This window comes from Stegastes partitus, unplaced genomic scaffold (assembly GCF_000690725.1).
Source record: "Stegastes partitus isolate 25-593 unplaced genomic scaffold, Stegastes_partitus-1.0.2 Scaffold3328, whole genome shotgun sequence".
Classification (NCBI taxonomy): domain Eukaryota; kingdom Metazoa; phylum Chordata; class Actinopteri; family Pomacentridae; genus Stegastes; species Stegastes partitus.
Window position 1 is genome coordinate 1 of NW_007581059.1, and position 1654 is coordinate 1654.

Here is a 1654-nt window from a genome sequence, read left to right on the forward strand (position 1 = left end):
GCTAACACCAGACTAGATGCTAACACCAGACTCAAAGCTAACACCACACTAGATGCTAACACCAGACTAGATGCTAACACTAGACTCGATGCTAACACCAGACTCAAACACAACAATCTTTTAAGGCGAACACGGAGCACTGATGTGACTTTACCAGGTGAGTTCTGTGGTGAGGAGACGGGCGACCCTCGAGGTGACTGACAGTAACTGGAGTGAAGTAAGGCGTGTGGAGGCACATAGGACATTACTTCATCTTCAAACAGACTGGAAGAGACAAAGAGAGAGAGAAATGCAATAAACTGAATTAATTCAATCGGGCAGCTCAGACTGAGAGCGAGGCAGAGGAAACGAAATAAATCAAAGAGAAAGATGATCCACAACTAGTTCAATAAGAACTGGAAGAATCTACATAACTATATACAATAAAAAATAGATATATCATAAAATAGAAAGAAGGAATTTGAGGAAAGTAAAAAAAAGAGAAGCTAACAGAGAGGCAGGGTTGGGGTTAGAGAAGGAGGGCAGGAGGGGCATCTCACCTTAGCAGCATGACGAGGTCAGCATCTCCTGACAGCCTGGCCAGTCCTGACACTCCATCTGTACGGATCAGCTGCACCTTGTCTCTGTCGTCACAATAACACTGACAATGATGCTGGTGACTGCGTCCAACAGTTATCAGCGGTTCATCGAGTAAACAAAGTGTGTACCATGTCTAGCACCACTGGTGTGTGAATGTGTGTGAATGAGAAAACATCGTGAAGGCCTTCGAGTGCCGCTACGCTAGAAGAGCACAGATCAGTGCAGCCCGTTTACCATTCAGTGTGTATGTATTCTGTTATAGGGACTTTAATGTGTGCTTTTATTTCTAAATTTTCTTAATTCCTATTTTTCCTTTAGTTTTTTCAAATGATTTATTTTAACTTACTTCTATTTTCAGTATATATATATAAAAGTTAACTAATGAGAATCAGAAATCACGTTGACTTGTGCAGGTCAGCCTTCTGGTCATGATGAGAGCAGAGAAAGCACAGAAGGTGTGTGTACCTGAGTGAGTGGTTACGGCTGAGGTCAGGCTGCCTCTCCTGCAAAATCTCAAAGATGTTTGGTTGTCGAAGAAATGCCACAATCTTGTCGTTGTACGCTGAAGAGTGGACAGAAAACAGGTGTGAGTTGTAATCGCCCTGTAACCCTGCTGCCATCATCAGTCTGTTAGCGTCCCTTCTGTGTCAGCGCTCCTCCTTCATCCAGACTAACCCTGAACCCTGCAGCAGGCTCACTGAGCTGGACTACAGTCATGTTTCCTGGTGTCCGTATCTTAGCTAACTAGGTCGGGCTGGACCACACAGCGCTTTCTGTGGATAGACAACACAACTGCATTCTAGACAAACCCCCTCTCTGCTGCACCTCCTTTTCCTCTGACTGTCCATTTCTCTAGTCAGGATGTCGTCAGTACCGGACCGTCAAAGTCCCTAAATGTCCTCTCACTAATCTGACTCCTGTGTCCTCAGCGTAATGCTCGACTTGTTCAGTTCATAGATGCAAAATGAAAGAGAAACAAAGTGTTGTAGGATTTTGGAAACTGTGTTTTTTGCTCACTGTGATGTTTCTGTTTCCATATTTGTCCAAAACGCTTCACACAACTCAGAATACACCG

The 1654-nt window shown here is 44.1% G+C and overlaps 1 protein-coding gene across 1 annotated transcript; it reads right to left on the bottom strand.

Annotated features, from left to right (window-relative positions):
• Positions 1–140: 140 nt before the first annotated feature.
• LOC103375872 (E3 ubiquitin-protein ligase HECW2-like) lies at positions 141–1473 on the bottom strand (the record flags this gene model as incomplete). The annotated part of the gene is made up of 3 exons (XM_008306171.1): positions 1045–1473; positions 540–623; positions 141–264 (listed from the first exon to the last, which is right to left on the bottom strand). Coding segments are annotated over exons 1-3 (366 nt in total), but the record flags the coding sequence as incomplete, so codon positions are not given.
• Positions 1474–1654: the final 181 nt, after the last annotated feature.